Here is an 18,669-nt window from a genome sequence, read left to right on the forward strand (position 1 = left end):
TGAGACGATATTTGTAAAGTGCTTAGCAGAGTGCCTGGAACGTAGTAAGCATAATTATATAGTAGGCACTATATAAATCTGCTTATTTCCTTCCCTCCCCCTCTATCCACTGTGCCACCAAGCTGCCTCTAATGCAAGAAGATTTTGTGACTTTATAGTGAAGTTTAATGTAAACATATTAATGATGTTACTGAAATGACATCAAGTCAACTTTATGTAGAAAGCAAAACAGGAGCAACCCTGGAGTCAGGAAGATCTGCGTTCAAATCTAAGCTCTGACCAAGACTTGCTGTATGACCCTGGACAAGTCAGTGAACCTCTCAGCATCAATGGCAACTCTACCTTCATCCATAAGGATCATAGAGTGAGAGCTGAGCTGGAAGGGACCATGGAAGTCATCTAATACAACTCCCTTCCTTGACTGAGGCAAAGAGAGGAGGGAAGATGTGCTCCAGACCACATAAGTAATGACCGGCAGAGATGGGGTTTGAATCCACTTGATTTCCAAGTGCTTTTTTCCACTGTACCCTGAAGAAGGTACAGCTCAGTACTTCTCCCCTACCCCGCAAAATAAGTAAAAAGCCAGCAAAGTCCTGGTACACTAAGAAAAAGGCATTCATTCCTAGGTGGGGAATTCAGAAAGTACAGAACATCACGTGGCTAACATATTTTTCTTTTGTAAAACAATTCCTCTTCAGGCAAATCCTGCAATATGAATGATGTCTATGTTTGTTTCTTTTTATTTACAGACTGGAAGGAAACTATATACATATAGCTAAAAGAACAAGGTTTCTGGAAGCAGTTTTCTGCTGATGAAAAATGTATTATTTTTGTATAAGTGAAAAAGAATTGAAAAAGGTAACATTTTAACACTGAAGATAGAGGTATCTTTTAATAAAATCCTCTGATACACACTGGCTATGTGACTCTGGGCAAGTTCCTTGACCTCTCCCTGCTCTGAAGACTGTCAACTGAAGAGTAGGTATTCATTTGTACTGGTAGAGGCTAGTTTCTTTTCTTTTTTAAGTTTCTTTTTATTTATTTCATTAAATATTTCCCAATTACATGTAAAAAACTTGATGATAAATTTAAAAAATTATTTGAATTCCAAATCCTCTACCTTCCTCTTGTCCCTCTCTTCTTCAGAAGGCAAGCAATTTGATTTCAATTATACATGTGAGGTTATGCAAAACATATTAGCCATGCTGCAAAAGAAAACACAAATAAAACACTAAAAATAAAGAAAGTTTTTAAAAAGTTCATCAGCCCGCTTCTCTGGAAGTGGATAGCATTTCTTATCATAGGTCCTTTGGAATTGTCATGGATCACTGTCTTGATCAGATCACATTTGACCATACTTATAGTACTGCTATTATTGTATGCAATATTCTCCGGAGTATGCTTGTTTCACTTTGCATGAATTCATGTAAGTCTTTTCAGGTTTTCTAAAACTATTCTGCCTATCATTTCTTATAACACAACAGCACTCCACCACAATAATATACAATAACTTGTTCAGCCATTCCTCAACTGATAGGTATCCTCTCAATTTACAATTATTTACCACTATAAAAAATTTTTGTATAAATAGGTATTATTCCATTATCTTTGATCTTGCTCTAGTAGTGATATTGCTGGATCAAAAGGTATGCACAGTTTTATAGCCCTTTCGGCCTAGTTCCAAATTGTTCTCAGAAAAGTTGGACAAATTCATAACTCCACCAATAGTGCATCAGTGTCTCAATTCTTCCACATCCCCAAAGCATTTGTCATTTACCTTTTCTATCATGTTAGCCAATCTGATAGGTATGAAGTGGTATCTCAGAGTTGTTTTAATTTGCATTTCTCTAATCAACAGTGATTTAGGGTATTTTTTCATGTGACTTCTGATAGCTTGGATTTCTTCTAAAAACTGCCTGTTGATATCCTTTGACCATTTATCAACTGGGGAATGATGCATATTCTTCTAAATTTTAATAAGTTCCCTATATATTTGAGAAATGAAGGCTTTATCAAAGAAATTTGCTGCAAATCCCCACCCCCCAATTTTTTATCTGCCTTCTTTTTATCTGCCCTCCATTTTATCATATCTCATTTCTCTTATCCCTTTTCCGTCCTACTTCTCTGATGGATAAGATAGATTTCTATTACCAAAGGAGTACTCATATATATTTTCCCTTTTTGCATTAATTTAGATGTAAATGAGGTTCAAGTATTTATTGCTTGCCCTGCCCTCACCATTTTCCTGTCTACTGTAGTAGCTCTTCCTTATGAATCTCTTTTATTTGTGATAATTTTCCTTATTCTTCCTCACTTTTCCCCTTCTCCCAGGGCATCCCTCTTTCTTGCCTACCCATTTTTTAGTCACTCGAACATAATCAACTGACTCCTGAACCTTTTTCTATGTAGAATGCTTCTAACTGCCCTAATAATGACAAAAAGTTCTTAGAAGATATACCTACCACCTTACTATATAGAACTTTCATATTTACCTTTTAATGTTTCTCTTGAGTCTTGTATTTGAAAGCCTAATTTTCTATTCAGCTTTGGTCTTTTCATCAGGAATGCTTGAAAGTCCTCTATTCTCATTAAATATCCATTTTTTCCCTTGAAGGATTATACTCAGTCTTGCTGTGTAGGTTATTCTTGGTTGTAATCTCTTTTGCTTTCTGGAACATCACATTCCAAGCCCTCTGCTCTTTCAATGTGATAGCTGCTAAATCTTATGTGATGGTGACAATGGCTCCACAGTATTTGAATGGTTTCTTTCAGACTGATTGAAGTATTTTTTCTTTGACCTGGGAACTCTGAAATTTGGCTATAATATTTCTGGGAGTTTTTATTTTGGGATCCCTTTCAGATGGTGACTGGTGGATTCTTTTACTTTTTGGTTTTACTTTTACTCTTCTACTTTCTGTTCTAGGATATTGGAGCAGTTTTCCTTGACAATTTCTTGAAATATGATATCTAGGCTCTTTCTTTGTTCATGGCTTTCAGGTAATCCAATAATTCTTAAATTTTGTTGTTCAGTCATGTATGACTCTCTGTAACCCCAATCTGGGGTTTTCTTGGCAAAGATACTGGAGTGGTTTGATATTTCTTTCTCCAGCTCATTTTACAGATGAAAAAACTGAGGCCAACAGGGTTAAGTGACTTGCCTAGGGTCACACAGTGATTTTCTGAGGCCAGATTTGAACTCAGAAAGATGTTTTTCTGACTCCAGGCCTAATACTCACTGTGCCACCTCACTGCCCTAATTCTTAAATGATCTTTCCTCAATCTATTTTCCAGGTCAGTTGTTTTTTCCAATGTTTTCCAGTTGTTTTTTCTTGCTGTCTCATGGAGCCACTAGCTTCCACTTGCCCAGTTCTAATTTTTAAGGAGTTATTTTCATCAGTGAATCTTTGTACCTCTTTTCCTTTTGTACCTTTTGTAACCTCTTTTCTGGATTTTAAGGTGTTTTTTTCTTCAGTATTTGTGTGTGTGTGCCTTTCTTAACCAAGCTGTTAATTGTTTTTCCATAATCTTCTTTCATTACTTTCATTTCTTTACCTATTTTTCTCTACCACTCAGCTGATTTAGAAAACAATTTTACAGTTCTTCTAGGAATTCTTGTTGAGCTTCTGTCCAACTCATATTTTTTTCTTTGAGGCTTTGCTTATAGCTATTTTGACTTCACTGTCTTCTGAGTTTGTGTCTTAATTTTCCCTTTCACATAGTCATTTTTTATGGTCTGGTTCTTTTTCTCTTGTTTACTCATTTTTTCCAACCTATTTGTTAATCTGGAACTTTATGTTAATGTTGGGCTTTGTTCCTGGTATGGCAGATGACAGGGCTCTGTCTCAAGCTTCAGGCTTTTCTGTACAGCTGTTTTCCAAGCTAGTTCCAGGGTTTGGAAGTTTTTGTGCTTCCCAGATGGTGTGATCTAGGGAGAGATGTGGTCATTGCTCTTTTGGTCTGTGGACTTGTCTAGGAAGGACCCTGATCCTTTGGGACTGAAATCAATACTGCTCCTTTAGGCCCCTCCTTCCTTGGGACCAGAAATGTTATTGTTCCTCAGGATCCCTGATCCCTTGGGGATAGAAGTGAAACTGATCCTCAGGGTTTCTACTCCCTCTTGACTGAAAGTGCTCCTCTCTGCCCTTGAACTATGACCTAGAAGTAGGTATAGCCAATGGAGGTGCCAAACAGCATCTTGTCCTGTGTAGAGTGCTAGCACGGGGGTAACCCTCTATCCTTTTCTGAACAGGTGCCAAGTCCCCTTACTTTCTCTGGCTTGAAAACTTTTGAAGCTACTGCTGCTTCTGTTATCAACACCTACTCCCACCACTTGTGTCTCATCCACATGGGATAGGCTCTCCTTCTGTGTTACAGATCTCCATTTCTGACCTCCTAGGTTGTCTTGTGTTGAAAGAATGTCTTCCTCTGACTTTTTGTTGGCTCTGCCACTCCAGAATTCGATTTGAGGTGTTAAAGTTGTTGGGAGAGCTTGACTGAGTGCTTCTTTACTCCACCATCTTGGATCCCCCCCTGAGAAGTGAGGCTAGTTTCTTCATTGGAAGTTCCCTATATCAGTGAAATCACAGGTCTGTCTCCCACCCCTGAAAAAATTATAAGTGAAGTAGTTTTTTTGGACATGTTGATATAATTGCTCTTAAACTATTTCACATGGTGTCTCTAATTAGATTTTATATCTTTCAGCGAGCACTCTTTTTATGTCCTACATAACATCTTTAATGCCTAGTACTATGGTCTGCATGTGTTAGGTGTGCAATAAATATTTATTATCTACATTTCAAATAGTTCAGCTAAACATTAATGCTCATCAAGACACTAAGCCTATGAAATATAGATTGTAAATACATTCATTTTAACTTGATTTTTATTAAATTTCAATTCCATTAGTCAATTAATCAATATTTTTCAAGCACCTACTATGTGTCACATACTGAGCTAAATGCTAGGGATACAAGAAGAGGCCAAAAAATAGTCTCTGCCCTTAAGGAGCTTACAATCTAATGGGGAAACACACACATACACACATATATATAATAAATAGGAGATAATGAACAGAGGGAAGGCACTGAAAGAGCAGTTGGGGAAGGCTTCCTATAGAAGGATTTATTTGGGACTTAATTAAAGGAGGCCAGGGAGGTCAGTAGTGAGAGAAGGAGGAAGAATTTTTCAAGCATGGGGGGACAGCCAGGGCAACAACATTTCAAGGGGGGAATGTGGTAAAAAGTTTTAACAGTCGGTTAGATAATAGAGAGACGCCAGTTTTTTTTTAGGACCACCCTTTTGTGGAGGAGACCAACAGCATGAGCTACGCACACCAGTCTGCCTGCGACGCATGCCAGATTGCCTGCTGAGCACTCGACTTCCGGGGTGCGAGCTTAAAAGGCAAGGAGAGAACGGAAGTGGGGCCTTTTTTCCTGCTCCGCTGGTCTCCTGGCTGCGCTGCACAGACAGATGTGGACTGGAGTTTGACTCGGCCCGGCTCTCGGTTAACAACACGCGCTTGACTCGTTCTCTCGCCCCAAAGGTGGCCTTCCGCTTTTGGTGAGTTTTATACGGAATATAGACTAAGCCTAGACTTAAGACGATTTGTATTGTATTTCTACTTTCCTATCCTTCTAATCAACATCACCCTGTGACTACCATATAATAAAAGCTCTATCTAGAAAACCAGAAGCTTCTTCCATTTACTAGTCTGGGAGATAAATTAAGGGAAAGGTTAAGTAGGGGAGATTTATGATCTAATATCCAATTTTAATCTCACAGTATTATCTCCATTTTACAGAGGAAGAAGCCAAGTGACTTGGCCAGAGCACCACTGCTGCTAAACTGTGGAGTGGGACTAGAACCTAGTGATCTGGATTCTAAATTCTCCATGCCACCTGATCAGAAAACTGTTTAAAATGCCAACTTATATTTTACTTAAGTGTTTTTAATGTAGTCTGACACAAATAAACAGATGGGGGAAAGATTTAATTTAGTTATTAACTGCCATTCAGGTGACTTGATTCCCTGATTTAGGCAGAGAGACCAACTGTTTACATTTAATTTCAGTGATAATTTAATTTTGATACTCAGAATGGTTTAGCAACTAAATGTTAAATTTTGCTACGGAGCTTGGCGTAGACTGGCAACTTTTAGCATTCCCTGGGAGAGGGTTCCCTGAAGCCAAGAGCAGCTCCAGGGTGGAAACCAAATAAAAATTTTGTCACATATTTTGTTTTCAACTATAGCAAAACCACATTTAAATCTATCTTGCCAGGTGTGTTACATGTATTAAGATATATTTAGGTAAACACATTCTACCAAGACAAAGCAATATACAGTTCTAAAACCAACTTCTTATTTTTCTTTTAATTTGCAAACTCACTTGATTCTCACTTATTCTTCCTTTTTCTTACCATGGGCAAGTCTTTCAGAATTTGTATTCCATCTCCTGGACCCATGTGTGCTATGTGGTTAAAATTAGTTGGGTTAGAAATTAATTTATTTCTCATTTCTGGATCTCGTAGCATCTCCCTGTAAGACAAAATGCCTAATTTAGACACAGTTTCCATGAGTTAAGCTGGACATTTAAAGAAACAAGTACATTTTCTCTTTTTAGAAGAAAAATCTGAAACCATCTAAGAAATTGCTCATGTTAATAAGAAGGATAACCCTTAGTGCAGTTGTTCTTCTATGTCAGCCTCAAACTTGCAGAAAGGGAAGAGGGGAAGTTCTGTCTTGCAGGCCAATAAATGCACCCATAAAAATTCCAAATCGTGACTGAGGCAGAGAATTAACAGTCAGAGTGAGCTGAGATCACATTCAAGAAAAGATGCAGAAGGGGGATGCAATGGTGACCTGGTTCTTCTTCGAAGGTGGAGAAGCCAAAGGACAGAAAAAAATATAATTAGAAGAATACTGCACTGTTCATGTTTGGAATTAGAATTACCTCAGCAGTGTTTTGGAAGTTATCATTTAGGCATTCAATAATATAACAACAAAGTAAATGAAATACCCCCCAAATTTACCTTGACATTCAAAGTTAAAAGTTAACATTTCTGCTTTTATATTGTAGCTGGTGCTTTTCTCAAGGCAACACAGAAACTATAGAAAAGGACTTAGGATCTTTTCAATAGAAAACTTAGTGAGTAGAGAAGGAAGATATTCACCTCTTTGGAGGAGTTTTAAATAACTCAATTTCTGGTAGAAAATAGGACCTCATGCAGTCAAAGTCATAAAAAAAAATCTCTGCCCCAGACAATTCTGGACTATTTTATTGTTTATCTTTAAAAATTATAACATTTGAGATACTTCTATATATAAGTGGAATCATTACCTGCCTTTTGCCTATACATTTACAGAAATTCCAGCAAAATTATTAGCTAGGTAATACACCATTAATAAAAAATCTTAAAGTAAATTCACAGACTGTACAGGAGTAATACCCTTAAATAAAGGAAAGCAGAACCGGAGTCTAAAAGTATTTAATCCATATTTACATTTAGTGCCATTTCTTCTTTTATAAAATGTTTATTAGAGTTCTTCATATGTACAGCTTAGAGTTTATACACACATATGTTCTATATGTACCCAATTTGTGGAGACATGCATTCCAAATTACAGCTATTGCACACATTTATTTAAAAGTCCAAATAATGTACTTGAATCCAGTGCATCTTTACAACCGTAGAAGGATTAGTTCAAATTATACAGACAAGATAAAACACATTGCTGAACTGACACACACACACATAGGTGCCTGACAGAGTTTCAGAGACTGACTTTTGCTTTCACACAAATAATACAGCACTGTCACCAAACAAATGGTCCTTCAGGGTCTACAGGCATGGACAGAAGACAAATATAAGTTAAATACCGACCTCCTCTGTTGCATCCTTTCCTCTTCTGGGACTCGGAAGGAATAACGCCGTTTATTATTGATGTTTCGAACCATTTGTTTCCGGCTATTATCTGATGTTTCAGGGACTACCAGCTCATCCCCTTCTATTAAAAGAAAAATGATTTTGAATTTAATTAGCAAATAACTTGAGAAAAATTCAACAACACTGTTCTATAATCTGTTAACATTCTTTTACCTTTTATTCATTAACTTCAAAGAAATTTGCAAATGTCAAGGAATTATTTTCATCATCATCATAATAACTGACATTTATATACAGTGATTTAAGGTTTGCAAAACACTTTGCAAACACTGTCTCATTTGAACTTTATTACATCCCTGTTAAGTAAGTATTCCATGTATTTTCTTCATTTGTTAGATGAGAAAACAGTCTCAGAGAGGTCAGGTGACTTGCCTCTGTTCACTCAGCCAATAAGTATCAAAAGTGGGATTTAAACCTAGGTTTACCCTACTCCAAGTTCAGTACTTGATTCACTACTCTATGCTATAAGGATGTGCTATAATAAAACTGCCATAAAAACAAGAAAACAAAATCAGGGACAATGACATTCATGAAATGTGACATTTATGACATAGCAGGACCAGTTCTATATGTTATGTTTAGAAATTAAGATATAATGGATGCTCTCATGATGACATTCAGATGGCATAAAATAGCTAGCAATACTTATGTATTACTTGCAAAATCTTACTAAGATAGAATAAATATTAGAAAAGATGAATAATTTTCAAAATGAATCCATCCTCATATTTAAACAACAATAGGATCTTATATTGACTTGTGGAAGAATTTGTAATTTTTACCTTATGTATATGTAATCTAATCCTAAGTACATACTGTGTACATAAGGTGCATTTCAAAAGCAATTTTATTCTTTTTTTTTTTTGGTGAGGCAATTGGGGTTAAGTGACTTGCCCAGGGTCACACAGCTAGTAAATGTCAAGTGTCTGGGGGCCGGATTTGAACTCAGGTCCTCCTGAATCCAAGGTCAGTGCTCTATCCACTACGCCACCTAGCTGCCCAATGCAATTTATTTTCAAAGAGCTTACAATCTTGTTGGGAAGGCAAGATACGCAACAATGTCCTCAACTGTGAATATGACAGAGGGCCATGAGAAAGGACTGATACAAATGCTAGGATTTAGCCAAAAAGGGGATCTGATGTATGGGCTAGAGTGGCAGGAGAAGGCTTCATGAAGGATATAGGTCTTGAGAGGCCTCAGGAGATTAGAATAATGAAGAGAAGGGGCAGGGATTAGATTATAAATTCCTTAATGGCAAAGCTGTGTATTGTCAAAGAAAAAACTGGGCTCAAATCTCCTAGAAACAATTCTATTTAATTTAACATTAATCTAATATGCATTTCTAGCTTGGATTGAAATATCTAAAATGGCATAGCGGCTCATGTTCTTTGATATCAATGTCCCAAAATGATTTCAGGTAAACATTTATAAGAATCCCTAAGGAGAAAAACACAATAGTTAACATTCTAGCCAAGTAGAGTAATTGGGCTACCATCCCACTTCCTCCTGGACGACTCCCTTTGAGGAATCAATGGAAGGTAGAGAGGATGTTTCCCTTTCAATGAAAGGGGGCCCTTTCCTTGGGTGGGTGCTAGGGCCTTCTTTTTATGGAGATTGCTACTACAGTTTAGTGAGAAGTGTTGAGAGCCTGAACTAAAGGGGTGGCTGTGTGAGTAGAGAAAGGGTCAGATGTCAGAGATGTTGTGCGGATAGAAAGAGCAATATCTGGCAAATATGTTGGTAAAGAAACAATACTGTGTGGGGCAGCTAGATGGTGCAATGGATAGAGCACCAGCCCTGGACTCAAGAGGACCTGAGTTCAAATTTGACCTCAAGACACTTGACACGTACTAGCTGTGTGACCCTGGGCAAGTCACTTAACCCTCATTGTCCTGTGAAAAAACAAAACAAAGCAAAAACAAAAACAAAAACAAAACATTACTGTGATTTTAGGTTAGAACAAAGAAGCAACTTCATTCAACAGAAGTGGTCATGACAATGTTTGACTCCTAGATTCTTAATTTATGAATTCCCTTAATATGACAATCATTTCCTTGGCCAGACACCTCTGTACTTCTCCTAGATATGCCTGGGAGAGTCCCCCAAATCTATCTAACCTGCACTAGAGCTAAACTAGGTGACATAGTAGATAGATTGCTGGGCCTGGAGTCAGGAAAAACTGAGTTCAAATCCAGCCTCAGACACTTACTAGCTGTGTGACCCTGGATAAGTCACTTAACTCTTTTGTCTCAGTTTCCTTATCTGTAAAATGACCTGGAGAAGGAAATGGAAAACTCTTCTAGTAACTTTGCCAAGAAAACCCCAAAATAAGTCACAAAGAGTCAGATATGGCTGAAGAACAACTAAACAAAAACAGCATTATTAATATCATTATAGCTAGTTTTCAGTTATAACACTGGTAAAATGTTTTTTCTGTGGGTTTTCCCATTGACCACTGTTTCTGTGGAAACATGTGCTTTAAGTGTCAAGTGAATGGTTTGTAAATGAATCTTTGTAAATGAATGCCTTCATTGTCTCCTGTACATTTTTTTTTATGGTAGAACTAGCTACTAGAATGTCTAATTAAAGGGCCATAAAACCACCCTCATAAGTCTCCCCATTCGTGACATCTGAAAAATAAAATGACCAATAATTTAGGCAGAACTTTACTTTAAGCCTGAATAATATTCAGGCATATAAATAACATAATTTTGTACTGATATACTATGTTTTGACACAACCAACAACTTCCAATAAATAGCCAAAGAAATCCTCCCAAAACATTTAGACTCCCAAACTATTCCATGTGCTGAAAACAGTTCAGCAAAACAGCCTAACATCATGATTTACAACTGATTTAATAATACTATTTTCTACCCTTTTAACTATCAATTATTAAGAGAAATGGTGGTCATATGCTTAAACTTTAGTAGGTTAGTATCAACAATGTCAACTGAATTTGACATTGGTTTTCTTGCACTTTGGGAATTATATGTTCATTAGTCCTTGTTGCTTCAATAGTCAATGGGGGATGAGCAATTGTTCCTCAGTCATACATATCTATGTGGCGTTTTTGCAGGACAGTAGTGATACAGTGGGGAAAAAGTGATGAATCTGTAGTCAGAGCATCTGGATTTCATTCCTTGTTTAACGACCTGTGGAACTCTGGGTAAACCACATTTCTTCAATCCTCAGTTTCTTAATCTTCAAAATTTAGGATTTATATTAGCTCTCCTAAGTCTGTGATTTGAAATGAATTCCTAGGACAAGTTAATTGTATCCCATTTCAACATAGTCTGCTAGCCCTACACAGATGATATAATATTTTTTTCTTTGGGGATTTAGGAATTGGAGGGCTTTATGACAGAGTCTATCATTAAGAAATGAATGAATAAGGTAGACACTTTGGAAACCATTTACTTCTGGCCATTAAAAATGAATAAATAAAACTATTACAAGAGTCCCATAGAATCAGAGTACCAAAGACCTCATCTGCCCTGGTTCCTGACTAAGAATTCTACACCATCCCAAGCCTCTGCTTGAAGAGATCCAGTGAGTAGACATTTAGTAACTGTGCCACCCATTGTGCTAAATGATGGAGAAACAAAGACAAAAAAATGAAAACCTCCTTGCTCTTGAGGAGCTCAGGCTGAACCTGCCTCTCAGCAACTTCCATACTTTGATTGCAGTTCTCACCTTTGGGGCCAAGTAGAATAAATCTAATACCTCTCAGACTGCAGTCCTCAAAAAAGCTGTTATGTTTTCACTCTCCTCCCACTGAAACTTCTTTTCTCCAAGCTATCTATTCTATTTTTTTCAGCTGATTCTGGTATGGCTTGGCTTCCAATAAACAAAACTCACAGTCACAAAGACAGATTATTTTTATACAAGTATTCTCAAGACTATATTTCCCCCTTACCTGCCATCTTATTTTTGAAATATATTAATCTAATTGTCTCCAACCCTAAAAGGTTTAATGATCCTTCTGTGTTCAAAGGTCGCACCTAAAATTAAAAAAAAAAACCGATCACTTCAAAAAATTAATGCAAAATCAAATTGTAAAACTATTAGATTATTAATGAATATACCATTAAGAACTTCCCTTCATCCTTCTTACTACAAACATTGCAGTCTCAAATATAACTTATAAGAAATGTAGTGATGCTACTAATTCCAACTCTTAGGGTATAAAATATAACTTGAAATACCCATTCACAAAGATTTAATAAGAAACTCAGATAAAATATGCCTATTGTTTAAAAGTGCTCATTTCCTTTAAATGAAATAAATTAATTAAAATTGCCTTTTTGGAGTCAATTGTGACTACAACTGTTATGCTGACAAAACAATAATATATCTCTTGTTTTACTTCATAACTTATAAAAATGTTAAAGTGAGATAAGAGCTAATGTTTTTATTGCTTCAGTTATTCTTTGTAAAGAACTAATTTTGAAATTGGACAATTACTGAAATGTAATTTGACTTTTTCTTTCCTTCTGGATAGCATAGTGTACAATCATATCTTTATGAAACTGCTTCTATTCATTCCTCAATTGGATTTCCTTAGCATGACAATTTATAGAAAATGCCAAAATTGTGATGTAAGATGAAAGAAAGTTTTTTTTTAAATCTGAACCTGTAATAACTTAATTTTTATCCACTGCTTTAGTCACAAATTTTATAACTGTTCAGTTCTTTGTAAAGATAAATTATATAAATATATAGAAACCAGTCATAATTAAAAATTATATATGCTCTAGGTCCTTTTTTTTTTTAACCAAATATGGAGAAGGAAGGGTTATAGTCATCTTACAGAAAGCAGAATACAGTTTTTAAGCAGCCATAGTCATATTTATACTATGGAACCAAATATAACAAAGCCCCTGGTATGTATAGATTTACCTATAGTAAAATTTATCATTTATTCCTCTCATACTAATTTTTCCCCTTACATGTAAAGAAGACTCCAAATTATCAACTACTTTTTCTGTCTTTCAACTCTTAACTGCTTTTTCTCCTTACCTAAAGAGTGTTCCCAACATTTCAATTTCCCACCAGTAATTCATGAAGCACATATCTTTCTTCAAAACATTTTGTTGCTTAACTACAATGTAGAATTACCTTCTTGAGGGGAATTGTCTGAATCCATTCCATGGAATTGACATCAAATATATCAACTGCATTTTCACTGTACACTGAGAGGTATGGTGCATTGTAACCTAAGGGGAATAACAGGCAATAATGCATTTAGAGTTTAAGATTAATTAAATATCTTTAATTGTGCTATTTATCAAATATTGGATATTACTATACATTTAAGTAAAGTACATAACACATTTCCCAAAATATGAGAATGAGATATTTGTTATTTCCTTTTAATTATTTATTATATCATTTATATTTTATATTATATAATTATTATATATAATATTAATAATAATTATTATTATTCTTCAGCAAACACACAGTACTCTTTTTCATTCTAGACCCTAAACTCTTTGAAGGCAGGGACCAATGTTATGTAAACTTTGCATCTCTCTTACTGCCCTAAATGCAGTAGGTGCTTAATGTTTATTGGTATTAATGATAAATTAGGGAGCAACTAGGTGGCGCAGTGGATAAAGCACTGGCCTTGGATTTAGGAGAACCTGAGTTCAAATGCGGCCTCAGACACTTGACACTTAACCCTCATTGCTCTGCAAAACAAAACGAAACAAAAAAGCCTATAAATTAATTAGCACAGTGGTTATTTTTCTATTATAGTTATCATGAGATTTTATGAATTATATTTTAGGTGACTATAATGGCATCTAGGGCAGCTAGGTGGTGCAGAGGATAGAGCAGTAGGCCTGGAATTAGGAAGACTCATATTTGTGAATTCAAGTCTGCTCTCAGACACTTTAAAAAAAAAAATTTTCTTCAGACACAAGCTGTGTGACCTTGGGCAAGTCACTTAACCCTGTTTGTCTCAGTTTCCTCTTCTATAAAATGAGCTGGAGAAGGAAATGGCGAACCACTCCAGTATCTTTGCCAAGAAAACCTCAAATGGGGTCACAGAGAATCAGACATGACTGAAATGACTGAACAACAAATGATATCTAACCACAGAATGGATTCAAAGTCCATTCAAGGTAATTACCCAGTGCAACATATTAGATACTAATTTTAGGTCTTTAGCTTATATCACTACAGCCTTAAATATTACTTCTATTGGCCTACTGTTAATTTCATTACACTTAATATTAATGGTCCCTGAAGAAGCATGGTAAATATTTTGAAAAAACTTAGACAGTAATTTTTTTAAAAAGCCTGAAACTTTAATTCTGTTAATCAATTCTGTTAGAATAGGGCAGTTAAGAGACATAAAGATAAGGTAGGTACAGGTAAGCAATTCTTACAGCAAGAGGATGGTACTGCAGGCCACATCAGTTCTTGTTGTCTTGATCTTCTGCCCTGGCAGTCAATATATATTCCAACGCTGCTAAAACACAGCAGATACTCTTTATTGGAGATCTCGACTGCGCAGATTGCATCAGTTGGCTGTTGTGCAACAAATGACAGTGTATGGTCATCTGGATGGAGCAAGCTGTGTGGATTTCCTTCTCCAGGCAGAGGATATCTGAGGAATCCTGACTGAAATCCCACACAGAGTCGTTCACTGAAGACTGACATCCATTGGACATTACCCAGGACTTGAATCTCCTTCATCTTTTTGTGACGGGTCTTGCTTTGATTTAGTTCATAACAGAGGACCTGCCTTTTCATAGCTACACATAGGCATGTAAGAGCTCCATGGCGCACTTGTCCAGAAGCTATTGTTTGGCAACCTTTAGTCTCTGCCAACTTAAAAAATTCAGTCTCTCGTCCATCCAAAGCTGACATAGGGAAAAGTCGCACATGGCGGTTTCGTCCTGAGATCACAGCAATGAGCTGTTCATTTGGGATGAGTTCAATCTGATGAACCTTCTTATTATCACCAACACGAATAATCTCTACACAAATTAAAGTCAAAATAAATTACTTAAAACAGACAATACTGTGAAGTAACATATAACATTTCGTTGTAATTATATATAAACATTTTCTAATTTATTTGAAGTAACACTTTATGGTTGTTACTTCCTGTGGCATTAATACAATGATGAAAAATTCAAGCAAAATTGTATTCCTCAGTTTTGTATCCACTTTAAAGATTGCCATCTGAGTACTTAATTCTAATTATTACTGATGTTAAAACAAGAAAAAGAATTGAAGTTTTAAACCCTACAGGGAATATGGAGCACTGAAAATTGGACATTTTAAGACTGTAAACATATCAAAAAAGTTATAAATTTCAGTTATAAGATAAACAAACAAAAAAATCTTGTTACTGTTAGCTTCCTCTTTTTCCTGACACATATGATTTAAAGTTATCCCAAGATAATGAAGTTTTTTCTTACCATCTTTTGTGACATGCACAACAAATAACCCTTCTTCATTTCCCAGAGCTATCCTTTCATGATCTATGACACATAAATAAAAAGATTAAGAATTTTTATATAGTAAATACTACTTGAAGACAACAGGGTAAATTAGATAAGTGTGCAAATACAAGTAATAAGCCACCAGGGAGAAATTTAAATAAAGGTTAAAAAGAATTGCAGATGTAGTATATAAAATAGAAAAGAAATTCATGATAATAATTTCATTTCAAGAAAAACAGTATTACCTGTCTCAAAAGACAATGACTAAAAGATCAAAAGCCTGATTATTGTTAAACAATCTTTATCAATATTTTTTTAAATAGTTAGGAACTAAAAGAAAGATATACTTCCATGTCAGCTATAATAATATTTATAAGCAGAAAAGAAGTCAAACAGAGATCTGAGTTCAGTTCCATTTTTTTGCCTTACTGGGGACACAAAGTAAAAGTAAGAACTTGATTACAGTTCTACAAGGCAATTTAGAACCAACTGTATTTATCCAATTTAGATTAGATAATAATAACTAGCATTTCATGTAGTGTTTTAAGGTTTACAAGGCACTCATTTGATCCTCCCAACAATGCAGCAATTTAGATACTATTTTTTTGTTTTGTTTTGTTCTTGTGGGGCAATGAGGGTTAGGTGATTTGCCCATAGATACTACTTTTATCCCCATTTTACAGATAAGGAGACAGGCTAAAAGAGGTTAAGTGATTTGCCTGGGGTCTTTCAAATGTATGAGGATCTACTGAACCTTTCAGACCAAAGAGTCTAGATATGACTAGGTGGGGATATGAGAGAGTAAATGCTTCATACACATATGATTAGAAATGAAAACTACAGAAAAAGATTAATATCATCAAAGCCCATGATACTGTTGTAGAACCTGCCAAGCCTTGAAAGTAAAGTATTTTCACTGATAGAAAAAGGACTGAATGTTGATCAGACAACTCTCACCTATAATGGCCGCTGCTTGGGTTGTTTTAATGAGAGGGAGAGTGCTGTCATAGGCCTCTTTAGGGCTGTAGACTGAACGGTCTTTAAGTTTATTCTTCTTCAAAATCCTGTGCAGTTCATTCAGTAAGCACACCCATTTGCTCTTCTCATTCTCACTATCTGCTAACATCAGGACTGAACATTTGTTACTTGATGCTGAAAGCTGAGAAGCTGTTACCTAAAAAAAGTATGGGTTGTTAATACATTAGGAAACAAGTACTTTTATTCTAGCTTAGTTTCTGACATAGCAAAAACACAGCACAAGTGACAACCTTTAAAATGGTTTTTTATTGACATCGCCAACATAGTTGTTTCTCATTAACAGAGTAACTTATTATCAGCATGAGAATCCATGCCAGAAGCAAAAGTGAGAGACTGTGAAATGCTAGTATTAAACTGTTTTCTCTTGTCATAAACTTATTTTGATATTCTCATTAAACAATACACTATATATAAGCTGGAAACTCAATGTGTCTTGTTTTAAAAATCATTCATGTTCAGAAACATATATTCTCTGGCTGTTTGTTATACATTCATAGTGTAGATTATAATGGAAGTTAGATCACTTTGCATGAGTGTCCAGGTGAAAAAGACACTGTCCCCCAGTGTGGAATGTTTTTCCTTTTCACCCCCACTTCCTGGCTTCTCTGGCTTGCTTCCTAACTAGGCTCATTGCCCACCTGTAGCAGCAGACCTTTACCACCTCCATCTCCAAAACCTCTCTGTACTGTACATCATCCCACCCCCAGCCAGAGATAACCTCCCCTTTATAATGTATAGATCTTGTACTTACAGAGTTATGTACATGGTGTCTTCCTCATTAAAACGAGATCTCCTTGAGGACAAGGACCCTGCTTTGACCTTTCCTTGGATTTCTAGTGTTTAGCACTGTGTTGGTCACTTCCTAAGTGCTAAATAAATGAATGCTATGCCCTTCAAATACTTGAAGATACTTATAAATGTTTACTTTACTTTCCATTCTCACTCCCTACTTAATAAACTCCAGTGGCTCCCTATTGCTTCTAGGATCAAATACAAAATATTCTATTTGGAATTCAAATCCTTTACAGCCTTGCCCCCTGCAACCTTTCCGGTCTTCTTATACCATACCCCTCTTCATGTAGTCTTCAATCCAGCGACATCAGCCTCCTGGCTATTTCTTGAACAAGACATTCTCTCTCTCTCTATTCCGGGTATTTTTTTTGACTGTCCTCCATGCCTGGCATGCTCTCCCTCCTCTGCTTTGCCCACAGACCTCCCTAATTCTCCTTTTAGTCCCAACTAAAATGCCTTCTTTTGGGGGCAGCTAGGTGGCACAGTGGATAAAGCACTGGCCTTGGATTCAGGAGGACCTGAGTTCAAATCCGGCCTCAGACACTCGACACTTACTATCTGTGTGAACTTGGGCAAGTCACTTAACGCTCATTGTGTGTGTGTGTGTGTGTGTGTGTGTGTGTGTGTGTGTGGGACGACAAAAAGCCTTCTTTTACTGGAAGCCTTTCTTATGTTAATGAGTTACTTTGTACATACTTGTTTGCATGTTGTTAAACTGTAAGCTCCTTCAGGGCTGGGACTATTTTTTGTCTCTTTTTGTATCCCCAGAGCATAGCACTGTCCCCTCAAATAAAGTATATATTTTATAAATGTTTATTGATTAATTCCAACAAGTGATTATCAGAAGGCATGATCTTCATGTCTTCACATTATTCTAATTCCTTTCCTCAGGACACTCTCTGACTTATTAATATCCTTCCTAAAGTATAGGACACTATACTCCAAACTTGGACTGACGAGGGCAGAACTATATCCCCTCTCTAGTCTAGGATTCCAATGCCTTCCTTAATGCAATTTAAGATTGCAATTGTTTTGATTATCATACCATACCACTGAATCATATTGATCTTGTGATCTGTTAAAATTACCAATTTTTTTTTCAGACAAGATATGATCTAGTCAAACACCTCTATAACTTCTCACCAAGGAAAAATCTATTCTCCCTTTCTTACCTGTGGTACCCCTCTTTCTCACTGGTGAGTTCTTCCTGAAAAATTCCATTTTGAGTAATGGTACAGCTGAGCCTTTCATTCTCCTCCTGGTTCTGCTTCTCACTGTCTGGACTTCACCACCACAACTCTACATGGAATTTCCATGTTCTCTTTATGTGTTAACTTCCTATATTAGAGTGCAAGCTTCTTGAGGGTAGGGACTATATTTCTTTAAATTTCAAGCAGTTATTGTATGTAGTGCATGGCATAGAATAAGCACT

General features: G+C 36.2%; 1 protein-coding gene across 25 annotated transcripts in view; it reads right to left on the reverse strand.

The window, feature by feature from the left end:
• Window positions 1–18,669, reverse strand: part of CDC42BPA (CDC42 binding protein kinase alpha) — a 351,215-nt gene that overhangs the window by 25,090 nt on the left and 307,456 nt on the right. For 24 of the 25 annotated variants that reach the window (XR_006356412.1, XM_044004678.1, XM_044004682.1 and 21 more), the window contains 7 exons: window positions 16,365–16,581; window positions 15,384–15,446; window positions 14,343–14,936; window positions 13,066–13,163; window positions 11,864–11,948; window positions 7,881–8,004; window positions 6,417–6,534 (listed from right to left, as the gene is read on the reverse strand). Coding sequence is in view for 24 of the 25 variants with exons in the window: in XM_044004678.1 (XP_043860613.1) it covers window positions 6,417–6,534; window positions 7,881–8,004; window positions 11,864–11,948; window positions 13,066–13,163; window positions 14,343–14,936; window positions 15,384–15,446; window positions 16,365–16,581 (1,299 nt within the window). In the remaining variant the exon portion in view is untranslated. Of the gene's footprint in view, window positions 1–6,385; window positions 6,535–7,880; window positions 8,005–11,863; window positions 11,949–13,065; window positions 13,164–14,342; window positions 14,937–15,383; window positions 15,447–16,364; window positions 16,582–18,669 lie in introns of all 25 variants that reach the window. The other variant, XM_044004689.1, reaches the window with a different exon arrangement.

This window comes from Dromiciops gliroides, chromosome 4, assembly GCF_019393635.1.
Source record: "Dromiciops gliroides isolate mDroGli1 chromosome 4, mDroGli1.pri, whole genome shotgun sequence".
Taxonomy (NCBI): domain Eukaryota; kingdom Metazoa; phylum Chordata; class Mammalia; order Microbiotheria; family Microbiotheriidae; genus Dromiciops; species Dromiciops gliroides.